Source organism: Peromyscus maniculatus, chromosome 4 (assembly GCF_049852395.1).
Source record: "Peromyscus maniculatus bairdii isolate BWxNUB_F1_BW_parent chromosome 4, HU_Pman_BW_mat_3.1, whole genome shotgun sequence".
NCBI classification, from domain to species: domain Eukaryota; kingdom Metazoa; phylum Chordata; class Mammalia; order Rodentia; family Cricetidae; genus Peromyscus; species Peromyscus maniculatus.
Genome location: NC_134855.1, coordinates 11,134,943 through 11,157,670, shown reverse-complemented (window position 1 = coordinate 11,157,670; position 22,728 = coordinate 11,134,943). Strand labels below are relative to the sequence as shown.

Below are 22,728 nucleotides of genomic sequence, written 5' to 3'. Positions count from 1 at the left end.
GCCTGGCCGAAGGTGAAATTGGCGGTAGGTGGGTGGGGGTGGGTGGGGTGGGGAAATACCAGGAGAGGACAGATTAGGTAAGAGTGGCCCAAGTAGGGAATTGTTTCTTTAAAGTTTTTTTTTTTTTTTTTTTTTTTTTTTTTTTTTTTGTCTGTGTGTGTGTGTGGGTTCCTCTCTTTATCCAAACCTTCGGGAGTGCCTGTCAACACAGAAAGCAAGAGGGCGGAGGCAGCTGTGAACTCCCTTTACTGTGGGCTTGTACACCATCAGCCACCCTCAGTGACCAGCTCCCACCTGAGTCCCTCCGCACACGGGACCGTGATACAAACAAAATAGTTCTCTAGAAAACAAGGTTTCCGCCCCTCCCTGCCCTTTGTCCTACCCCTCCCTCAGACAGTGAGTTCCTCTGTCTCCAGGCCTCCTTGGGGGCCTGGGTCTGGTGAGTGCAAAAAAAAAAAAAAAAGATACAAAAGAGAATCAAGTCAGCGACTAGAGTTGTAGGCAACTGGAGTTCCAGGTCCGCTGGCTGGTGGTGCCAGTCAGGAACAGGCGCTGGGGTGTGCGCAAGAGTTCTGTGTGTGGGGTGGCGGGACCTGCGGGTGGTGGGGTGAGCAGCGTTTCTTCCCGGTCCCTGTCTCACCGCCAGCAAAAGGAAGAAAGAGGAGGGGGAGGAGAAAGAAGTGGAAGAGAGAGGAGGACGAGGTAGAGGGGGAGGAAGGAAGGAAAGAAGAAGAAGAGAAGAAGAAGAAGAAGAAGAAGAAGAAGAAGAAGAAGAAGAAGAAGAAGAAGAAGAAGAAGAAGAAGAAGAAGAAGAAGAAGAAGAAGAAGAAGAAGAAGAAGAAGAAGAAGAAGAAGAAAGCAAAGAAAGAAACAAGGGAAAAAGGAAAAAATGATAGGGACGTTGGATCATAAAAAAGAAAAAAAAACCTGAAAATCTCAGTCCGCCGGGCCAGGGCTCCACAGCGCCCCCTGTGGGCGGCGAGGACAGTGCCGGGCGGGGCTGGTGAGCGCGGGCGGAGCAGGGAGGGCGGGAGGACTCTGCGAGTAGCACCTGGGAGGAGCTCGGCCGCACCCGTGTCGCCGCCGGGCCCGGGACCCCCGGACCCCTAGAGCGGACTCAGCAGCCCAGGCGGACGGCTAGCCCGAGCAGCAGCAGGCATCCGAGCAGGGTGTCGGGGCGCGGGGCGGTGCCGGGCGCGCGGTCACAGTCCGGGCCACCGTCCTCAGCGAGGTCGCAGCGGGGCTGCTCGCAGCGCACGCCGGTGTAGCCGGGCGGGCAGGTGCAGCGCTGGTTCTGCAGGCAGGTGCCGCCGTTCAGGCAGAGCAGCTGGTCGTCGTCGCACACGTTGGCTGCGGGCCGGAGGGGACAGTTGAGGCCGCTGTGGGGAGGGACTGAGCTTCTGCAATGGGCAGCTGGGTCCCCCTCCCCCATGCCCGAGTGGGGCTCGCGATGCTTAGGACGCACACCGTGAGAAACATTCTCTGCTCGGTGGGACCCAGCCCCTGCCTGTCTCCCTTCTGTGAGCCCTACTTTTCCCAGCTCCTCCCGGGCAGTGGCGCGGCTCTCCAGGAGCACCCGCTGTCTGCCTCCAGAGCTTTGCCTACTCTACGGCAGGTTCCTGGAGCGCTCTCCCAAACTATGTCCCCGCAAACTGCAGCGCCCTCAGCCAACTCCAGCCAGCTCCCCTTCAAGCCCCCAGCTCCCCTCCTTGCAGGCTCCCACTTGCCACGGACTCCGCCCACTGAGGACCTGACAATACCCACTTGAGCCCCACCCACCCACTTTGAACTCCTCCAGGTTGCATCAGGCCCTTCCTGTTGCAGCCACTTGCTAGAAGCCCACCCCCAGGTTGCAGTAGACCCACGTAGGCCCCTCCCACCACGCTGGACCCTTCCCCCAGCCTGAAGGCCCCACCCTCAGGGGCTGGTCTGGCTACTCACGGTAGCATCCCTGGCGCCAGTAGTGCGTGGGAAGGCAATCGTCGCACTTGGGCCCCACCGCGCCCTCTCGGCATTCACAGAAGCCTGTCTCATTGCACCGGTCGTGCACAGAGCCGATCTGGTTACAGTTACATTCTGGGGGGTGGGGAGAGGCGGGGGGAGAGACGGGACAAGTGCATGGGGCACGTGCGTCAGAAAGGCCTGTGCGCACCTTCAAATGAGTCCTGCCCCAGGCCCAACCTTTATACCCCTTGTTTGTATATCTCTTATCTGGGTCTCTGCGCTCCCTGGCGATGCTCCCTACAAGAGAGCTCGTGGCTGGGCTGCAGTGGGGACGGACTGCTGGGGCATCCATGTGGCGAGAGAAGGCTCTATAGTTTTTCCCCTTCTGGTATCCAACACCCTTTTCCTCGTCCCACTGTGGGGCCTGGACCAGTCCCATCCCCCTCCCTGGACAGCTGAAAGGGGCTGATTCTTTACAATCCCAAACTAAGAGGGTGACAGGTGACAGGTGTCTGTCCAGGAGGCTGTCTTGTGTGTGTTACCCTCCCCCGCAAGGCCGGAGGAAGAGCAGCGAGAGGCATACCTCTCCTCCCGGCCTGCCCTAGATGGTTTGGGGGGAGGGGGAGTGTGTGTGTGTGTGTGTGTGTGTGTGTGTGTGTGTGTGTGCACGTGTGCGCGGCTGTGTGTAGGGTCTGTGTGCCCCTGACCCCCAGTCCTTGAAGCCCAGTGCTTGGCCTGAGATGGGGACACAGACAGACAGGGAAAAGGGGCACCTCTAATCAGATCCAGAGGCCCTGCCCTGTCCCCGCAGCTGGCCCTGTGTGACACTGGCAACACAATTCTGTTTGATCACTTTGGAGCTGATGGAATTATCCGAAGGCCTCAGCCATGATGCAGAGTGACAGCTCAAGCTTTGCAACTGAGCGGGCCAGGTGGTGCTGCCGTGGGGGATGGGCAGTGGTCCTGCTGGCGGGGAGCAGCAGCTCGCAGGCCTGAGGCCTGGCCCCCGCTGGAGCCAGGCCAGGAGACAGGCAGTCCTGACAGCCCTTCTAAGCTACTGGGTGTCAGTTGGGGGCTATGGGTTTGGCTTTTAGGGTCTGTCCCCTGTCCAGGCCCAAGAGCACCATGGGACTTCTCTACAGGAAATCCAGTGCTGGAACAGAACACTGGAGGAAGAGTGGGTCCTATGACGGCAGGCACAGCTCTAGGAGGCTGGCTCTGAAGATGCGAAGGACAGTGTCAGCAACAGAAGAGAGAGAGAAACCACTCACCTAGCCCACCCCCCAGCTTTCTGAGGAGCCCAGAGAGGACAGAGGACAGGCCAAATGTGCACAGCAAGCCTTCACTCTAACTAGTGCTCTTTGTTTCCAGTGCCCATGCGGAGTTGGGGGTCACAGCAGCAGATCAAAGGGCTTCTGTCCCCAAAGATGCTCAGAGGAAGAGGCCTCCCCCTGGAGTGTCTGTCCCTCCCCGCCCGCCCGGGTGACTCCTCCCCAGGGTCTCGAGACCCGCCCCCTGCAGCCGGCGCTTACCAATGCAGACATTCTCGTCGTCCAGCTCGGCAGAGCCGTTGCGGTAGTAACCCAGACGGCAGTGCTGGCAGTGCTGGCCCCGAGTGTTGTGTTTGCAGCTGACGCACGTCACCACGTTCAGGAAGTCGATGTAGCTGCAGCGGTTGGAGTGGCCGTAGCACTCACAGTCTGGACCAGCCAAGGGAGAGACACACCAGTGGTCAGTGAGCATTTGGGGGAAACCGAGGCACACAGAGAAGGACACACCCAAGAATATATATAGGGAAGGTTGAGGGAGGCATCTTTGGGAGAAGGGTCGGGAAGGGGCTCCAGGTCAGGATGTGATAAAGCTGCCTCTGCCAGCTTTGAGTCCCCAGGAGGCCTGTGGACGGGGTTGGGGAGGCTAGGGCATGCTAACACCTGACTGGTCAGAGCAAAGTGCTGCCTGAAGGGTACCCGTGTGCTGGGGCTGATTAGCAGTTGACTCATGCAGGGGGGTGGGGTTGTGCTGCAGGCTGAATTTGCAGAGGGCAGTGCCAGAGTTCCATGTTTTCCATGGTCCCCTCAAAGACCCATGGATGAATAGAGTCATCCACAAATGTGGACATGATGGAATGGGGCAGAATCTTCCTCCCATGCTGCTTTGGAAGAGGGAAACTGGATACTGTCCCTGTCCCTAGAAGTCCCTGCGGGACCCCTTCTTACTAGCCAGAACTCCCAACAAGCTTGATGGGCACGGTATTGCTAGTTTCAGCAAGACTCTGAGCACTATCCCCTGGCTTCTTCCGGTCCCAGCCCAGCCTTTGAATGTCCTTGCTTAGTTCAAACCAAGGGAAGCTACCTCTGAGCCACTGTGGGACCATTCACAATGCCTCCAAGTATTTTTGGTTTTATTGTTTTGAGACAGAGCCTGATGTAGCTCAGGTTGACTTTGAACTCAATATGTAGCTATGATGGATGACCTTGAACTCCTGACCTTCCTACCTCCACCTCCTGAGGTTACTGGTCGACAACTCCATATCCAGTTAGTGCTGTGCTGGGACTCCAGCCCAGGGTTTATTCCTGTGTACCAGGCAAACGCTCTACCAGCCAAGCCACCTCTCCAGCCTGCCTCACGCATTTCTTTTCTTTTTTTCCTGAGACAGGGCTTCTCTGTGGTGTAATGATCTTGGCTGTCCTGGAACTCACTGTGTAGACCAGGCTGGCCTTGAACTCACAGAGACCCACCTGCCTCTGCCTCCCCAGTGCTAGGATTAAGGGCATGCGCCATCACCACTTGGCTCACTTGCAGTTCTTAGGTTGATTTTCTAAATTCTACTCCCATGACTGCCTGGGTCAGGGCTCCTAGGAGCTGGGGTGGCAGAGGTAAATGTGGAGGGTCACTTTCCCTTCTGCAGGATGGCTCATTATTATGGGTCCCTTCTAAGGGACTCAATACCCCCATGCCATTGAACATGAAAGCTGGCCACCATCCGAGCTGCTGTCCCTAGAGGACTTCCGTCCTAATCCCTTCTATTTCTCTTTTTGTTTACAGAGACAGGGTTTCTCTGTGTAGCACTGACTATCCTGGAACTAGCTCTGTAGACCAGGCTAGCCTTGAACTCACAGAGATCTGCCTGCCTCTGCCTCCTGAATGCTAGAATTAAAGGTATGTGTACCACTGCCTGGCAGCTCCCTCTCTCTGTGATGAGCAGGTGCTGATCTGGTCCCCATATGGTTAAAGACACAGGAGACCCTGGAGAAATGCCTTTGAGATACATCTAGGAGAGTGGTGGGTCTCCTGACCCATGGGTCTGCCTGACCTGTCCCCTCACCTGGGCCCTCCAGAGACATCGAGGAGGGGAGGCATCCTCCAAATGCCCCCAAAGAGCATTGCCAGTGACCTGAGTGTCCCAGATTCCACTCCAACCAAGACAAGCCCCTGGGCCACACCTCCCAGGGGAGCCAGGTCAGGCTATTTGTGGCGGCTGCTTCCCCTGCCATGTGCCTGCCCACTGTGCTTGAGTTGGCTTCTGACTCATCCCTGCTTTCAGCTCCCTTGGGGCCGGAGCTGCTTAACCTTGACCCAGCTATTCTGGGAGGGTTCTCTGAGTTGGCACCGACTAGCTCTGTCCTGCCTTGTTTTTCTCCAGTGAACTGGGGAGGAGGTGGGAGGCCAGGCCCAGGTCATCTTACCTTGAAATTCTTCAATGGGTATCACTTGAGGAGATCTGGGCTTGAGCTGGAAAAGTGTGGAGCCCTTGGCTTGAGAGGGGACAGCAGCCGAGATAGCCACAGCTTAGAGAGACGAGAAACAAGTGCTTACACCTGCCATGGCCCGTCCACCAGGGCAGGCCATTTGCACCCAAAGAGACCAAGACTTGAGAGTGCCTCCTCAGACTGGCACCAGGCAACCCTTTCAACTGTTCACATTTGAGGCAGGGAGAGACCACGGGGTCCTCAGGTGTGGAGTGAGATTCTTCTCAGAGTCGCAGGTTGAAGCCTTGTGGCGATGAGTACATACCCGCTGCCTCTGGTCCCCCAGGACACCTACCCATCCACTGGACCAATCCTCAAATACCTTCCCCCTCTCCTACCCCCCCACCCTGAACTAAGACATTTGCTGTCACTGAGAGATATTTGGATGATTGAAAGCAAATGTCACTGCCCTTCTGCTCTCTCCCTCTGTCCCCCGAACTCCCCTGGTCATCAAATTCTGAGTCTAAACCTGGCATTAAATACTTATTGGGGCTGGGGAGATGGCTCAGTGGTTAAGAGCACTTGTTGCTCTTGTAGAGGGCATAAATTCAGTTCTCAACACCCATGTGTCAGCTCTTGACTGTCTGTAGCTCCAGTTACAGAGTTCTGGAGGCTCCACCACCCTCTTCTGCCCTCCATGGGCACCAGGCACATATATAGTACACATACATACGTATAAGCAAAACACTCATACACATAACATAAATAGTCTTAAACAGTTTTAAGACTCCAGCTTCTTCCCTTCTGAGGACATCTTTCTGCTCCAGCTAGGGTGGGTCCTTTGCTGTCCTTGGATGTGACTCAAGCCAAGACTGTAGGCAGCCCTCCCTCCCTTGCTTGGAATTCCGTCAATGCCTAGCCCCATTCTTAGAGGTGAGCATGCTACTATCTCAGAGAAACAGTCTCTGTGCTTCCTTCTAGGACTTTCTGGCTTTTCAGTGGGGCTGGAGCAGGAGATGACTAGTGTATTCGTCACTAGAGAGGATTGTTGCTTGAAGGACCTCTAGGTTGCTAGAAGCGAAAGCTCCAACCCTCCCGAGTTGTGCAATAAATTGCCAGCAGAGGGCGCTCAAAGCCTGGCTCATTCATCCCTGGGGCTGGAGGGGCGCCTGGGGTGTTTGATGGGATGGGGCAAGAACTACAGGACTGACAACAGGTCATCTGGGGGCAACTGAGGACAACCTTCCTTCTCGAAGAGAAGCTAGCTCCTGAACATCCGCATATGACTACAGATGAGCCCTCTCCTGGGTGTTCCCCTGCAGCTGACCTGGCCCTGGCGGACTTGTACATGGCTCACACCCTCATGAACTGGCACTGTCCACTGTCAGGCTAAGTCTTTGCTTGGGCTTCTCCTGCCACCTTTATTTATTCACAGACACCCCATTCTGAGCCCTACCAGCTGCCCAGGTACCCTGTGACCCACATCGTGAGGACGGAGAGGCGGGGTTCCTTCTGCGTACTCTGAAGCCCTTGGAGAAGGTTTAGAGACATTGCCTCCCGGCTCCCACTGCGGACAGAGTTGGGAGGGAGGGTGAGGGCAGCTACCAGGCCCTTACCTCGTTGCTTTGACTCTGGAGGTCTCTCTCCCACTTCTTTTAGTTCTTGGGGTCCCCTCCTACCCAAGGCCCACCATATAAGCCCACTACCCCTACTACAGAGGGAGGGGTCTAAGGGCCTAAGATGGAGCTTCCAGGGTCTCAGGCCTGGCATAGGCCCTGCCCCCATACCTTCCGCTCTGGTGGACACTTGGGGCCAGAGGGAGCTGTCCCCAAGGGGGGTGACAGCAGGTGGCTTGGTCTGCCCTTGAGAGGAAGAGGAGAAGAAATCAAGTCATGTGAGGGATGATGCCCCCACCCTCCCAGAAGCCCCCGTAAGAAGCGAGACTACAGGCTCTGTCTACATTGGCCAAAGGACCTGACTCCAAATCCACTAGAGAGGCAGCGTCTACGCTACTGCGGCCTGCAGAGGAGTGCACACGCTGGAAGCCTGAGAGAGGAGGCCCCCATGCCTGAGGCTCTGTGGGCCTCCATAGTCCTTCCTTCACTGGGGCACAGCCTTCAAAGACTCTTCCCTCTCTGTGTGGTTTCTGTTACAACTTAAGGGCCAATCAGAACAAGTCCTGTGTGTGAAACCTCAGGCTAATGAAATGCTGGAGGACAGTGGACACATTGAGAAAGATTCTAGAAGGTTCCCCAGAGTGTCCTCCAATGTCTTACTCGCCTTTCTGATCACTGTCCTTCCACCTTCTGATCCTTGGCTTGAGGATTAGGGGACCTCATCATGGGTCACCAACTCCTCCACCCCCAACATTCCGTTCCCAGAGCTGGACACAAAGCAAGGCGTACAGGCAGCAATCACTGCCAGATTCAAAGGACAGAACTGGGAGAAGGTTGTGTGTGTGTTGCGGGGGTGGGGGGAGGCGGGTAGACAGGGGGAGCTGATGCCTTCCCTTTTGGAAATGGATTACCCATGGTGGTTGGTGGAGAAAGAAAAAGAAATTCTAACAGTTAAAAACGGCGGGAGATTCCCAGCTGGGAGCCTGGAGCCTTTGGACATCAAATTGACATTAATATGGTATTCAGTGAAGAGACAAGGCCGCAGGACCCAAATTGGCAAGGGCTTAATTAGAGCCCTGGTAAATCCACCCCGAAGGCATCTTGCTTCTGAGCTTGGCTCCCCCCACCCCCACGAGGAGGCTGGGAAGGATTAGGCGCTTCAGCCTGGCTTCCAGTACAGAGCTGCCTTCCAGACGGCTTGACATTGGCAGGAGAGAGACATCTGGGGCTCAGGTTTCACGGCCCAGCTGGGCTGTAGCCACAGAGGTCTGAGAACCTGGTGGAAGGTGCTGGGTCCAGGAAGAGAAAGTTTCTGCCTGGCTTTTTCTGGGACGTGCTCAAGTGTCCTGTGTTGTGTGCCAAAGGTCCTTTGGGACCAAGAACTCATGCTAGTGAGGTCTTAACGGCTGGACCACTTCCAAGCACCTGAGACTTCAGGGCAGTAGTCCCATGTGGTAGGAGGGCCAGGGAGTGAATGGAGTCAGCCTGGTGCTCCAGCTTGGCCTGTGTGTTTCCTGGGACCCTGGAAAGCTGTTTCTCCTTTTGGTTAAAAAAAAAAAAAAAACAAAAAAAAACCAGCTTTATTGAGGTATAATGTGCATGCCATAGCTGCAGGGCCTTCTTCCCAAGCCTCAATCCCCTCCCCAAGTGAGACTAGCAAGAGAGCACTGTGTAGCCAGCCAGACACCTGAATGCAATTGGCATGCAGACCGAAGGTATGCCAAGTGTTCCAGAGACTCTGGGTACAGGCTTCAGTGGCCACGAAGGAACTAAGGATGTCCTAGATGAGAAGGTGCAGGCTGCTGGCTGTTACCTTGAAGCCTCCTCCCCTTAATGCTCAGCCATCCAGCACAGGGCTCAGAATGTAGATCTGACACTCACTGGGAGTTTGCTATTGCAGTCTAGAGGATGGGTATGCCTCCTGCTCACTAGCAAAATCCTGGAGTCAGCCAGCCATGTGCTCCAGGAGGACTCTTACAACCCAGACCCCATCCTTCTTACAACCCAGACCCCGTCCTTCTAGAGCGGCCTCGCTGGGCTCCCTGTCTTCCCACATTTAACTTCCAACTTCAGTCTGTCCCACACAGCTTCCAAGTGGGTGAAAGGTCCCTAGGTACCTGACAGCCAGTGCCTATTCCCCCCACCCCCTGCCTGGGGACCACTGGTCAGTGGCAGACAAAGCACCCACCCTTTCCTGGATATTTTTGCTCCCCTCTGTCCATCACAGGCTCAACAAAGTGCAAAGGTCTCCGGAGACAGCTAGGCCGGATTCCTCCACCTCAGAGAGGTTCCTGGCATCAGGAGGTTTCCTCTGAAAGTCTTTTTCATCTCCTGATCCAGTCCCCACAGAGAGGGGTTCAGAGGGAGCTGTGGTGTGGTCCTGGTGAAGTGACTTTCTCAAGGCTATCAATGGACAACATAGAGTGTGGGGTTGATCCCCAGCGGCTGGAGGGATCTCTGTCCTCAGATGTCACCTGCCAGGGGCAAGGAGTGTCTAGGCAGGGGCAATGGATGAGAGAGAAGGAAGGTCCAAGGAACAAGAAGCCTTCACCATGTCTCCCTGAGGAGTTGGGGGAGGGATATGCTACTGGATCTAGAAGAAGGTTACTTGGCCACTATCTTGCTGGTACCCTCTGGGAGGAGGAATCTTTTTAGATTCCCCGCATCTGCAGTGGACTAGACCTGGCAAGACTTTCCCACATGAGTCCAGAGGGCCACACCAGGATCCCACGCCACTTGGATGCACAAATCCTGCTTTGGAGGGCAGACAGTCACGCAAGTCTGTAGTGGGCAGGCCCACGTGTAGCTGCCCCTGTGGTCCCAGCTGTGAGGCAGGAAGGTGGCCTGGGCTTGTCTCTGCTCACATATGTTTAGGAGTCTGGTTCCTCGCAAGGTTCCTCCTGCACTGATCTCTCTCACTAACTGGGCTCTGTTCTCCCCACTGGCCAGCACCTGGACAGAGGACCTAGGAGATAGCCAGGTAGGGACAGAGCCTGAGTTAGCTCCATCGATGGACGACAAAACATGTCTGAGTGACAAGGTACCATCTCTGACTGACCATCCGGGTGGACTTGCTGCCCTGGGCACTCTCCCAGAAGGTCCCCTGTCTCCTTGGCTACACTGGCCTCTGGACCCTTCTTTACAATGCTTGGAGGAACAGGAAAGATTGTTCCAGGAGCATCAATGGTTGCCTTGTCTAGGACCCCTGACTGGGATGGTTTCCTGAGATGGCCTGGGGACCCCCTCAGCCAGTGCTTTAATGGGGCTAGGATGCTAACAGTTTCTACTCTAAGAGGCAAGCAAGTGTCTGCTCTTCTCTGGGTGAGGCGGGAAAGAAGACAGGGAGAGGGCATCCCTGGGGGTATTCTCATACCTACCTGTGGGCTGTGGGGTGCTGGGGACTGTAGGGACTTGGATGGTAGATGTGGAGGGGGTAGAAGTGATAGGGCCCCTCCTTGTGGCCTCAGGGGCCATAGGGACTTTGTGGGCAGGGTCTTTGCTGGACCTGCTGGTACCTGGCAAGACATGGAGAAAGCAAGAAAGGATGGAGTAGGGGCATCCTGGGGAAGTCTTCACTTGCTTTGATGTTGGGGGCAAATACCGGTGATGCCTGCAGAGGTCAGTTTCCTTCTGCCCACTAGCATCCCCTTAGGGGTCAGTCTGGCTGAGGCAGAACAGTCAGGCAGGATGTGTCCCCACAGAAACACGATGGAGGTGATGAAGTCCTTGGGAACATCCTTGAAGCTCGGGGTCTGCCACAGTTTGACAAGGACAAGCCCTTTCCTGCTGACTCTTGAAGTATGTAGGTCTTTGGGGGCAGGGGCCGAGTTTGCAATGTTTAAATGAGATGCTACAGTGCCCTGCTTTGCACAACTACCTGGCTCCACTAAACACTTAGGAGGACCATGTGGATGGGAGTTGGCAGCCACCCCATCAGACGCCGCCACCCCATCAGACGCCGCCACCCTTCTTGGGTCTTCTAAGACTCCTGCACTCCTGCAGATGCCCTCCCCAGCCCGACATGCCCTAGACATCCAAAGCACTGGGATCAGAGCTTGCTCCCTCCAGCTTTCTGGCAGAGCAGGCCAGCTGTGGAGACTGCCTGGAGGAGGTACCAAGTGGTCAGACTCAGAGAACAGACACCGCCGCTAGGGAAGGCCCCCTATTCCCGGCTGTGTACAAAGGACAGAATGGAGTGTGGAAGAACAGGGGCCGGGGGACCACGAATGCACAGAGGCCCTGTCCTTCTTCCAAAGCAGCATGAGAAAGCTCCTAGGAGACCCGGGGTGAGAGGCGGAGAAGCAGATGGGTGTGTTGAGATGCTGTGGGGAACAGAGGCCGGGCCCCTTCATGGCCACTCTCCAGCCTCAGTCTGGTACGGAGTGCGGCATACTTACTGCCAAAGGCGGAGCCCGCAGCAGCACCTGTAGGGGCACAAGAGGGTAACAGTGTCAGACACAAGGCCTGGCCACCCTCACCTGGCACAGGACATTGTACAAGGCAAGGGGAGCCTACAGAGGCGTCCTCCAGCCCCACTAAAGGGAAGGAGACTTAGAGGGCCTGAGACTCTGCCAGAGCACAGGGGCAGCCTCTGGCCTCACACCTATGGGACTCTCACCACTGACTGTCTGAAGGCTGCTTTTAGTCCAGAAGGAACACTGTGGACCGTTTCTTCCCCAGGACACTGTGGCCAGCATCCCCTCCTGTTTAGTCCCAACTTTCAGGATCCCTAAGGCAGGATCATGTCCTCATGGACAGAGATAGCAACAGGGAATAGGAGGTGTGGCCTGCTGGGAGACACGGGCAGTGCGAGAGGCTGGATCAGGCCTCACAGTGTTCTGTGCCTCTGTGGGGAAGGAAGCCTGGGGCTGGTTGAAGCAGTGATGTCACCATCCCTGAGTAGAACAGTTACGGTCACAAAAGGAAGGAGCCCACCACGGCTTTTCCCTAGTGGGTCCTGAGAAGGGACCTGCGGTGGGGACAGTGGGCCGCATGGGGCATGTGGTCCTCCTGGTCCCTGCTCCAGTCTTTACCTACACCCACCTCCAGGTACCATGTGCATGAGGGCCGCAAGAGCTTGCGAGTGTGGGAGCTGAGAGTGAGGACTCGTAGATGCTAGAAGTGGGGTGCAGAGGCAAGGTGACCTCAGACTTTGGTCCTGAGGGTGAGAAAGGCACAGGCCTACAGTGGGACAATCCAGTCCCAAGAGACTGGATGCAGAAGACTTTAGCTTTGGGGACAGGGAGTGAAGAGGGAGAGGGTAGGGTGATCTCACAGGGGCCTTGTATTTGGGGGGACTGACAACTTAGGGTTTCACTCCCAAGGCTTTGAAGTAGGTGGACACCTCGGAGGGGGTGCTCCCTGTGATTGTAAAGAGGAGGTCCCAGCGAGGAGGTAGACGGGGAAGCGGGGGTGAGGCAGGGGACGGTTCCCAAAGCAGGGAAGAGATAAGACATACAACAGCCACCCTGGGGTCTGTGTGTCTGTTTGGTAGGACATGGGGACAGTGGCCCCTTAGGTGATCTGCAGGTAGGAGTCTTGGTCCATGATGGTGGAGGTGACAGGTGGCAGGTGAGGAAGGAACCAAGCAGAAGTGATGGGGGTGGGGGACGGCTGTAGGACAGATGGAGGGGACTGCCCACCAGTGAGAAGCAGCAACAAGGACTAAAGGGAGGCTCAGGAGACAAAGGGATGAGGAGAGGCACCCAGGAGGAGGGAGCCGGATCAGGATCAGGCCAGCAGCCCACCAAGCCCCCTCTGTGCCTTTGAAGACCCCTGAGTGCCTCGCGGTGCCTGGAGAGTCACCCCTTCAAAGGCTTGTCACGGTGCCGGCTGAGCCCACGCACGCCACGCCTGTCACCGTCTGCCTGCTGCAGCCTTCAGCTTTGATCAGTCTAAAGCCACATGAATCTTTTAGGGGCGAGGGAGGGTGCCAGATGGGACATGTGGTTTGGGAACTACGTGGACCCTGGCTTTGTCCCTGGGTCCCACGTTGGCTGGGACTGGGTGTGGAACCAGGAGGGCACTGGGCTGGCTGGGCCTCTAGGAGCTCATCTGGGGGGTGGGGGAATAGGCATGGCACTGCCATGGTATTGTAAGGGCTCAGGGAAGCCACGTGTGGCAACTGGTCCTGGTGCAGCCTCAATCTGAAGCAGGTCATTCATGTATCCAGGGTCTGAGCAGCCAGCCTAGGCTCGCCTCTGTTTGCATCCCAGAGACCTGTGGGAGCTGTGACTTCATGAAGCCTGTTCTGGGGTCCCCCATGCACGAGGGCCCCTCAAAGGGTGCTCATGGTGCAGACATGTGGGGGAAACTCTCTCAGCTCCCCTCGATAGCTGAGTGAAGCGGGGACAAGGCTGGGCTGAGAGCGGGGCTCAGACAAGCGTCTCAAAGGGCACTTCTGCAAAACGTGAAAGTTAGCGCTTGCTGGCAGCTGGGCTGGGGGTGCAGTGCCAGGAGCACCATGTGACGTGCTGCATACACCCCATAAGCACTCATTGTTAGGGGCATTCGCCTGTACCTCCCATCCTGCACCTCCATGGGGTCTCCTGCCCTGCTCTCAGAGTGGAGAAGGGTGGCAAGATGCTGAGAAGCCCAAGTTGGGTTGGTCTACCTGTAACTGGTGCTAAAAGTACAGCCTAGAAGACATGGAGGAAGGCAGCTGGGGGTGGGGGTCAACATGTGTGTGTACCCACGCCAGCTGCCCTTCCTCTGTGTGTGCGCGTGTGTGCACGTGCATGCAAGTGCACACGTGAGCCACAGTCCTGGGGCCCAGGATGAGGACCACCACTGGGTTGGCTGCATACGTACAGGCGTTGGGAGAGCCGTGGGGCAGCGGCAGGTAGGAGCCAGCTCGCCAGGCCCGGGTACGGAAGTTCTTCTTGCACTTGCCACAGTCGGGGCCTGTGGTGTTGTGTTCACACTCGCACTGCAGGCTGCCCTCGCGCACCGTGCACAGGTTGGCGTGCAGGTTGCACTTGCACCTGAGGAGACCAGAGGATGGGGGAGGTCAGCGAGCTCCCAGGCAGGTCACTTGGCCTATGGCGAAGGCACGGGAGCAAGAGTGGCCAGGACTGTGCTGGGCTGTCCTGGAAGGGACCCTGGAGGCCGGTGGTTCATCGCACACTCAGACTCTCCTTCAGGACAAAGAGGGCAGACGCCCACTCCCATGGTTTGGAGACCTTTCCCAGCCAGGGGTGCTCTGGACCCCCTGAGGTTGGCTCTGGCTGCCCTCTGTGGATTCCTGGACTCTGCTCCTGGGTGGCGAGAGGCTCCCTTGCACCAGACATTTCAGCAATCTGACCAGCTTAACTCCTTTTTATATTAATTGGTTAATTAATTTTTTTTTGAGACAGTGTTTCTCTGTGTAGCCCTGGTTGTCCTGGAACTAGCTCTGTAGACCAAGCTGGCCTTGAACTCAGAGATCCTCCTGTCTCTGCCTCCTGAGCGCTGGAATTAAAGGCATGTACCACCACTACCACCAGGCTTATTTTTTATTTTTTTTTTTTATTTTTTTTGAGAAAGCATCTCACATAGCCCAGGCTGGCCTTGAATTAGCTATATAGCCAAGGTAGACCTTGAACTTCTGATCTTCCCATATCCACCCCCCAAGAGCTAGGAGTATAGGTATTGGCTAGCACATCCATTTTTAAAAGTTAAATTAATCCAGTGTGTGTGAGCATGTGTGTCACGGCATGGGCGTGAAAGACAGAGAATAACTTTTTGGAGATGGTTCTCCCTTCCAATATGTGGAGCCTGGGGATGACACTGGGTCATCATCAAGTTTGGGTACAGCTGCCTTTCCAGGCTGCACCATCTCTGCATTCCAGCCCCACAATCCGTGTGTGTGTGTGTGTGTGTGTGTGTGTGTGTGTGTGTGTGTGTGTGTGTGTATGTGTGCTGGAGACTGAATCCAAGACTTTGCGCACACACGGTGAACCCTCAACCCACTAAGCCACATCTCCATGCCCACCTTGGCTCTTAAGTGAGGTGGGTAGACAGGTGACAGGTTGTGAGCCCCAGCCACTCCTGTCCATACAGAGTCCTGGCTGAAGGATACAGAAGACCCAGGCACTTGAGGGTGACAGAAAGAACCTCAGCTCCTCAGCCCTGTCAAGACACCCACACATGTATTATTCACCATTTATTCAAATATTCATAGGCAGCTCATCATTGTGCAAACTGGTAAATAAAGGGGAAGCAATAAGCATGGATTCTGTCTGTCCTCCATAAGGGTAACCTAACGTCAATAAGGGTATGTTCCTTCTTATAGAAACATTTCATGATAGAACTGAGGACCCCCAGCCGGGCGGTGGTGGTGCATGCCTTTAATCCCAGTACTCGGGAGGCAGAGCCAGGTGGATCTCGGTGAGTTCGAGGCCAGCCTGGTCTACAGAGTGAGATCCAGGACAGGCTCCAAAATCTACAGAGAGAAACCCTGTCTCAAAAAACCAAAAAAAAAAAAAAAAAAAAAAAAAAAAAAGAACTGGGGACCCCTAAGAATGGAAGGCTCCAGGCACTGAGCCATAACAGCTCAGAACACAGATGACACAAACAGGGAACTTTCTAGATCATTCACCACTGGAGTGGAACTTGAATCAGACCAAAATCTGGGCCAGAAACGCCGAGGACAGAGCCCCACGCTGAATGCCACCAAGTAGAATGCAGCCCACACAGCGCAGGCATGCACTTGGCTGCTCAGTGATGGGTGGCAGAGGGTGAAGACAGATACAAAGGAAGGGGACCCCAGCAAACCCTGGGGGAACCCCAAAGGCTTGTCAGTCCAGGGCCAAGTGCGCACCTGGCTGGGCCGTGGTGGAAACACACTCAGACGCAGGCCGAGTGTACCTAGAGGGCACATGGCAACTGATAACCAAGGGTGTGTATGATATCTCTACATAGCCGCCGTCACGATGCTGTAGAACAGCGGTTCTTAAAGTCTCTGTCTTCTAGAGAAATTCAGAAATATTTACAAGTGCAGTTACGGGATGCACTTGAGAGTGACTTTTGGGTGAGAGAAGGGCCGCACAGGAGGGACACTGGGGAAAAGAAGCCCTCGGATGGGTGCTGGAGCAGGAGGCTCTGTGTGTGTGTGTGGGGTGGTGGCAATGTGAAGTTCTTCACGGCCCAAAGTCAGAGAGGCTCACATGACGGTGCACACCTGCCACCCCTGGTGTTCAGAAGGCTGAGGCAGGAGGATCTCAAGTTTCAGGTCAGCCAGGGCTATGGAGTCTTTGCTCAGAAAACCCAGCCAAACCCACAAAATTTGTGGGGAGTTGGGGAGGCAAGCAGGTGTATGTGAGCACAAAGCCTGCCTTTTCCTGAGATGGGCAGACTCCCAAGATAAACTGTCAATATTTGGAAGAAGCAAATTGCCGACTGGTATGCTGAATGGAATCATATTTTTATTAAAATATGCAAGGAAAACTATTTCTAGGGCAGCAGTACTGTGGCTGGCTCTGAGTTGGGGAGTTAAGTGGTTGGCAAAGACGATGGGGTGCCCTGCTCTGATGGGCTCCGGGTTAACTAGGAAATGATTAAAAAAAAAAAAAAAAAGGTCACTGATGAGTGGGCAGTGCCGGGGAGGGGGCAGAACGGGAGGACAGACAGTGCACAGGGCGTTTTAGGACAGAGAAACTGGGCCTGAGATGCTGGGACAGAGGCGTGTCAGAATTCCAGGGAGCCTGGCAAAAGCTGGACTTCAGTTAACAAGCGTGCCCATGGTGACAGCCACACCACGGAAGTGTGAGATGGTGAGCCTGTCACGCACTGTAGGGACAGGGGTACTTAGGAGCTGGGGCTGCCTTCCTGCCCGTCTGCAAACCTGCTCCATAGACAGCAAGATGAGTAAGTAAGGGCCGGGGTCCAGCTCTTCAGCTATGCTTGCCTACTGTTGTGTGAAATTCTACCCAAAGGGCTGCTGACTTAGTCTGGGGGACCAGAAAAGGGCTCAGGAAGAACATCTCTGAACCCAAATCTGAAGGACAGTCTAGAAGGGGGAGCCTTCTAGAAAGAGCAAGAGCATGAGGAGGTTCCTGGGATGGAGAGAAGACTCACATGGTGGTGGTTGGGGGTGCCTTACTGGGGCACAATGGGCTAGTTGACATTTTACAGCACAGTGGCTGCTCTGGGCACCAGAGCCAAGGCCGGAAACCAGCAGGCATCTTGGGTCCCTGTCATACCTGGTGACAGCATCGTCCCATTGCTGGCATCTGTGGAGCGGCATGCCCAGCCCTGGGGTCTGTGCTCAGCACGGGCTTGGGGAAGACGTCTGCTGAATCTTTTCCTCTCCTCACGTTCCCTATGCCAGCCTGGGCTGAGTGATGCTCCGTGTTTTCAGCACCCCACTCCTTACATTCTCCCAGGAGGCCCATCACCCCGTCCTCCTCATGTCCACACTCTGTACAGCTAACGCCCCTCGGAATTTCAGCCTGGTCAGACCCTTCATCATGTCTTCTTATCTCTGCCTCTCTCCTCCCTGTGTCCCCCTCACTAGGAACAGGGCTCATCAGGGGGACACCTTCGGGGCAGGGATGTGGGAGGCAAACCCCACCAAATACCCACTATCTACAGAGAATTTAGGGAACAGGAGGCCCCTACTTACGGTGTTTTCTCCCTCGGTCTTTTGACTTTACAGTGGGCAGAGGCATACCCAGGTGGCCATTTGAGTTCTCATCCAGAACTCAATAAACTTCAGCTATTTGATGGTTTGTGATAAGATACAGTTAGTGTGTGTGGCGATTCTATCCAACCATGGCTAATCAATGGGAATGTTGTGAGTGTGTTTAAGGTAGGTTACACTAGGTTGTGATGTTCGGTTGATGAGGCTCCATCAGAACACAACTCCATTGGAAATTAAAGTGCTATACATTCAAGTGATGGAATATTACAGTCATGAATGCACATGCCGAGGACCATTTCCAGCTGCAAGGACCATTCCAAATGTGAGGGCAAAAGTTCCCAAACTCTCTCATTCTACTCTCTACTGTCACCTTCCTCTTACAGATGAGGACATGGAGCCAGAACCCAACTCCAGAGGTCACAGGGTTCACAAGGATAGAGCATGGATTATGACAAAGGAAGACACCAGAGTGCTCACAGTGAAGCCCCCAGTTCTATAGCCCAGTGGAGAGCGCATGCCTGTAATCAGCACTGAGGCAGGAGGATTGCACAAGTTTAAAGCCAGCCTGGGCTATGAAGTGAGTTTCAGGTCAGCCTGAACTACATTGTGATACCCTGTCTCACCTCCATCCAAATTACACACACACACACACACACACACACACACACACACACACACACACACACAACCTATACCCTAAAGCCCAAAAGAAAGACAAGTAGTGGAAGGAGGGGCAGGATTACAAATGATTTCTGTTTTCTTCTCTGTCAGTTTTTCCTCTCCAGACATAGTCTTATGTATCCTAGGCCTCTAACTCCCTAAGTAGCTAAAGGTGACCCCAACTTCTGATCTTCCTCCACCTCCAGAGTGCTGCAGTCACAGGCCAGCATCACTACCCAGTTTGTGCAGTGCAGGGGAATGGAACCCAGGGCTTCCTGCATGCCAGGTGAGCACTCCAGCCACTGAGCCACATCCCAGCTTTTTAGACTCTCCAGGTTCACACTGATGCACTCTTTGGCAGAGCAGAGGATTTGGGTGCATATGGTAACACTTTTCCAAATGATCTTGCAACATGAATCACATGGGACACATTGGTCCAGATCCTCAGAAGGTCTGGATTAGACTGGCCTACATCATAGCTGTTTTGTACTGAATATTAATTAATATAATATTAATTGGAGGGCTCAGTCTATGGTAGGCAGCACCATTCCTTGGGCAGGTGGGCCTAGACTATATAAGGACGTTAGTTAAGCTATGTTAGTCTGCTGGACTCCTGTGGTGGGAGGTAATCTTGTGTGAAATCACAAAGCCTCACTTCACATGCTTGAACTTCTCATAATGATGAACTGTGACCTGGAAGTGTAAGCCAAAGAAATTTCTTCCTCCCTAGGTGGCTTTGGGCAGACACTGTGATGGTGATGTCAACTGTCAACCTGAGAGGACCTAGAATCACCCAGGGCCTCTAGGTATGCCTGTGTGTGTATGGGGGTGGGGTGGGATGGGGTTCATCTTGATTGCATTAGTTGAGGTGGGAAGACCTGCCCACTGTTTGAGGTGGGAAGACCTGCCCACTGTTTGAGGTGAGAAGACCTGCCCACCATGGGTGGCACCATTCCCTTGCTGATACCCTGGAGAGAAGAAGCTGAGCTGTAGCATGCATTCATCTTCATCTCTCTCTGCTTCCTGACTGTGGATGTGACGTGCCCAGTTGCTTTAGGGGCTGCCTTGACTTTGAGGAACTGTGGGTCAGGAGAAACCTTTTCTTCCTCCAATTTGTCAGTGTGGTTTATCATAGCAGCAAAGACACAAAGACAGGCATGTAGCCGGTGTCATTTTACACACACTGTCCTCCTGCCGCTGCTCCGCCCTGTGAGCTCTCGCTGCAGCTCTGACCTAAAGGGCAGAGCATGAGAAGCCAGCTCACTCCTCCAAAGGCGCAGAGGTGGGTGGCAGGCACTAGCTGGCATTGCAGGTTCTCTCTCTTGGGAACACTGGGCCCCAGGAACCTAGGGTGTCAGAAATCCATGTAAAAGAAGGTGCCACGCCTGAGCCTCTTTGGTCAAACATGCAGAGGTGCCCTGACACCCCAGACAGCCCAATCCACAGTGCACGTTAGTGTACCAAGGTCTCCGACAAGTCCTTTGGGAAAGAAACCTGTTTAACTTTGACAGAAATTTGTTTGCAAAATGTATCTGACCTCCAAAGGTTTCGTTTTCTTTTTTCTTCTGAATTCTTATTTAACACCCTGCTGAGCCAGCTGGAGAGGAACACCCAGTTGTAGAAAGCCAGGGGTAGATTCCACACCTCGGGCCTGAGGAGGGGATATTTTTAGACATCAGCTACGTAGAGAAAAGATTGCCATCAACTTTGGGTGATAACATTGACCTTGGCTTATTAAAAATGCATAAAAGATCAGTTGGGTCTGAGAAGCGGATTGTCTCCATGCTAAGAGGAAGACTGGCCCTTAGAGCCCAGCGGCCTGAGGGGCACAGGAGGGGCGTGGCTTGCCCAGGGCCAGGCAGCAGGTTCCTCCCTGACCTTGGCTCTGCTCAGGCCCCACCCTGCCGGCCCCAACCCTGCCCGGTCTTCTGCATCCTGGTCTTGGCAGTGCCATGGGAAGGAGAAGAGCTGCCCTGGCTGGCATAAGGGAGTCTGCCCAGAGACTATTGGCCTATACCATCCCAGCTAATGGCGGGCCTCCTCATTCTCCTGGCTTCACAAGCACTTCTGGATGACACTGCCTGTGTGTGTGGGTGGCTTCACTGGCCCTCCTCTTTCCCTCTCTTCCTACCTCTGTCTAGCCTGAGTTCTGACCTTGCTGTCCTCTGGGCCTTTGCACATGCTGATTCCACTGCCTGGCCCCTGCTGCGACGCTCTTTCCTCTTTCCCAAAGCTAACACTTGGAGGCAGAGGTAGCAAGCTGAACGACAATGTCACTTCTCTGAGGAGGGAGGCATCTGTCAGCCCCATTTCCCATCAGCCCTGCTATGCCTCAGTATCATTCCCCCAAAACACCACATCAGAGCTGCTTCCTATAGTGGGGTGCTTGAGGCAATTCGGGAAGATAGTGCATGAGAGGTTAAAGGTTAAACGTAACCCTACTTGCTCTAGGATATACACATAAAAGAAATGAAGCCTGTTTTCAAATTCCTGCATCCCAAAGCTGGAGACCACCACCCCAATGCCTATTTACAAATACATGAAATGTAGTGTATACAGAAAACAGAACATTATTCTGTCATAAATGAAGGAAAGTACTGGTTCATACTGCACCTGGATGAACCCTGAAAACGCGACGCTAAGCAATGTGCCAGACACATTGCATAAGTCAGTTCTCACTAACCGTCCATGGAGGCCAGTCTGCACAGAGGAGTGTGGACCAGTGGGAGCTGGCTGGGCTTCTGGGGAGAGTGGAGATTATGGGCAGCAGGATTTCCTTCTAGGTGGTGAGATGTCCTAAAATTGCTCTGTGTGCTGGCACACACCCTTTATTCCAGCACTCTGGAGGCAGAGGCAACCAGAGCTCTGTGAGTGCTAGGCCAGCTTGGTCTACATAGTGAGTTCCAGGTCAGCCAGGGCTATACAGAGAGACCCTATCTCAAGGAGGGGTGTGTTTATTTTTGATGGTCTCATATAACCTAGACTAGCCTCAAACTCCATATGTAGCTGAGGTTGAAAATTGTTTAATTACATTTATTTATTTTGTGTGTGCAAGTGCCACAGAGCAAGCGCGGAGGCAGAGGACAGCTTTCGAACGTCAGTGCTCACCATGAGCAACCCAGGGACCAGATTCATGTCGCCAGGCTTGGTGGCAAGCGCCACTTCTCTTGCCCTCTATGACTCTCAGAGGGCACCGAATCACACTTTAAACGGGTGCATGCACCGTGTGCGGTGTGCGAACTCTGTCTTAGCAGAACTGAGGAGCGTGAACAGCAGCATGTGGGTGAGTCAGGTGAATGGCGGCAGCCCTGAAATCGGCTCGATAGCAATGTCTGTCCATCAGCCATCAGAGACTTGTTCTCTCTGCTTTCAAAGGTCCTGGGTAAAGACAAATGGCCCTGAAGTTCCCACTTGGAGTGAGAACCCCTGAGAGCTCTTTTGCAATCCTTCCCCAAGTATGCAAACCGGAAAACTGAGGCCTGGGAAGGCCATGAAAGTTCTGAGGGCCCACAGTGGGCTAAAGGTGGTACCAGACTGGGAGTCCAGAAGTCAACCAGACCCACAGCCGCTCTCCATGGCTGACCACCCAGTGGCCCTAGAGCCAAGGTAGACCCGAGGAAGCTCAGCAGTGGGCGGGGCTTCTGCTCAGCACAGGTACGCATGTTATCAACCAGCCAATCTGGGTTTTCATTTGCTCATCTGTAGGATAGGAGCAAAAATCTCTTCTGTGTCTAGGTTGTCAGGGAGACCAACACTGGCCACTTGTGAGTGAAGAAATGATGGACAGGAAGCCACTGCGTGTCCAGTGGCACATGTCCAGTGGCACATGTCCAGTGTCGCATGTCCAGTGGCACATGTCTAGTGGCGCATGTCCGGTGGCGCATGTCTAGTGGCGCATGTCCGGTGGCGCATGTCCGGTGGCACATGTCCAGTGGCGCATGTCAGTGGCACATGTCCGGTGGCGCATGTCTGGTGGCGCAGGCACATGTACACAAGGCAGCATGGGCACAAAGCCCTCTGCACACAGTAGGTGCTCACTCATGGAGGCTAGTTCCTTCCTCTTCCTTTCCCAGAGCCTGGGAGGAAGTGGCCCTGCTTCCTGGGCTCCGCTGGCTACTTACTGTTGTGGCCAGAGGAAAGACCTTTACTTTGCCTCAGTTTCCTAATCTGTAAGGCACTGAGAAGGTGGTACATGACA

The 22,728-nt window shown here is 54.5% G+C and overlaps 1 protein-coding gene across 6 annotated transcripts in view; it reads right to left on the bottom strand.

Annotated features, from left to right (window-relative positions):
* Positions 1-751: 751 nt before the first annotated feature.
* Ntng2 (netrin G2) overlaps positions 752-22,728 on the bottom strand; it is a 62,580-nt gene continuing 40,603 nt past the window's right edge. For 3 of the 6 annotated variants that reach the window (XM_076569092.1, XM_076569093.1, XM_076569094.1), the window contains 7 exons: positions 14,060-14,232; positions 11,647-11,673; positions 10,627-10,764; positions 5,631-5,732; positions 3,477-3,644; positions 1,942-2,076; positions 752-1,350 (listed from right to left, as the gene is read on the bottom strand). In XM_076569092.1, the coding sequence (XP_076425207.1) occupies positions 1,118-1,350; positions 1,942-2,076; positions 3,477-3,644; positions 5,631-5,732; positions 10,627-10,764; positions 11,647-11,673; positions 14,060-14,232 (976 nt within the window). In that variant the 3' untranslated portion in view covers positions 752-1,117. The remainder of the gene's footprint in view (positions 1,351-1,941; positions 2,077-3,476; positions 3,645-5,630; positions 5,733-10,626; positions 10,765-11,646; positions 11,674-14,059; positions 14,233-22,728) is intronic. The other 3 variants (XM_076569095.1, XM_006983374.4, XM_016001909.3) reach the window with 1 other exon arrangement.